General features: G+C 37.9%; 1 protein-coding gene across 1 annotated transcript in view; it reads left to right on the top strand.

Moving 5' to 3' along the window:
- Positions 1 to 1,044, top strand: part of LOC104820674 — a 13,505-nt gene extending 12,461 nt beyond the window's left edge. The window contains exons 2-3 of the mRNA XM_010551237.2: positions 9 to 294; positions 732 to 1,044. Coding sequence (XP_010549539.1) covers positions 9 to 294; positions 732 to 1,004 — 559 coding nt within the window. The 3' untranslated portion in view covers positions 1,005 to 1,044. The remainder of the gene's footprint in view (positions 1 to 8; positions 295 to 731) is intronic.
- Positions 1,045 to 1,297: the final 253 nt, after the last annotated feature.

The following is a 1,297-nucleotide window of genomic DNA, read 5'->3' as shown; positions in this document are numbered from 1 at the left end:
GGGCATAGCCTCGGTGCTGCGTTGGCCGCTTTGTTTCCCACGGTTTTGGCAATCCATGGCGAGGACGAGCTGTTGGATCGGTGTGAGGGAGTTTACACGTTCGGACAGCCGAGGGTTGGAGACGAACAATTCGGGGAATTCATGAAGGGTGTTATGAACAAGCATGGTATCAAGTACAAGAGATTCGTGTATTGCAATGACTTGGTGCCAAGAATTCCCTTTGACGACACTATGTTGTTCGGGTTCAAGCACTATGGGCCTTGCATTTACTTCAATACTCTCTACAAAGGGAGGGTAAGTACCAATCAATATCATCTATGGTAAAAAGTTTTAAGTTTTTTATTATGACATGGGAACCCGCAGCCATTATCTTTCGGTCGTGCAGGGATAAATCTCGCTCCCATATAATATCATGCAAACTACGCGAAAGATATAAATCCGATCTGGGTTATCTATAAATGACAGATTAACATATGAGGAGGCTAATATATAGGACTCGAATCTATAATATGTTTTAAGTCATATAGTGATGAGTATGCCATACCATAAAATTTGATATAGTAGGTAACAATCAGTGTGTCTTGTAGTAAAGTATAAAGTTTCAAGCCCTAAAATTTCGCATACTTGTCGATATTTTTCACTCAAAATTCATTATTCGGTCAATTTTACGCAAGTTTTGGTATTTCACGAACGATTACGTTGTATTGAACCTATGATACGTTTTTTTGTAGGTGTGTGAGGATCAACCGAACAAAAACTACTTTTCTATATTGTGGTTCATACCAAAGTTATTAACCGCGGTTTGGGAGCTTATAAGGAGCTTCATAATACCGTTTTGGAAGGGAAAAGACTTCAAAGAGAATTGGTTGATGAGGCTTATTAGGGTTATGGGTTTGCTGCTTCCGGGTGCATCCGACCATTTCCCTTGCGACTACGTAACTTCCATGCGTCTCGGAGGTTTGCCTAAAGAATCTCCGGACGAGAAGTTATCTCTAATTGTCTGAAGACAAAAGATCCATCAAAAGAATCTGCAGAGTCTTTTTATCTTATGATTACAAGTTTGATGTCTGAAATAAATGTCGAGTTTTTCGTAAGAACTTTATTGGTCGGTTGAATAATTGCACGGTCTTTTGCTTGGTTTCTATCCGCTAATTAAGAACAACCTTTAGCATTTTAAATATTATCATAACTAAGAGATGTTTAGTTTATTGCAATGAAAAAAATGAGTGATGATTATGTGCCTTAAAGGCATGGTTTTTTTTTGTTGAAATAAAAATGTTAAAGATTAAAAGAAGAT

This window comes from Tarenaya hassleriana, unplaced genomic scaffold (assembly GCF_000463585.1).
Source record: "Tarenaya hassleriana unplaced genomic scaffold, ASM46358v1 Cleome31, whole genome shotgun sequence".
NCBI lineage: Eukaryota > Viridiplantae > Streptophyta > Magnoliopsida > Brassicales > Cleomaceae > Tarenaya > Tarenaya hassleriana.
This window is presented reverse-complemented; position numbering and strand designations above follow the sequence as displayed.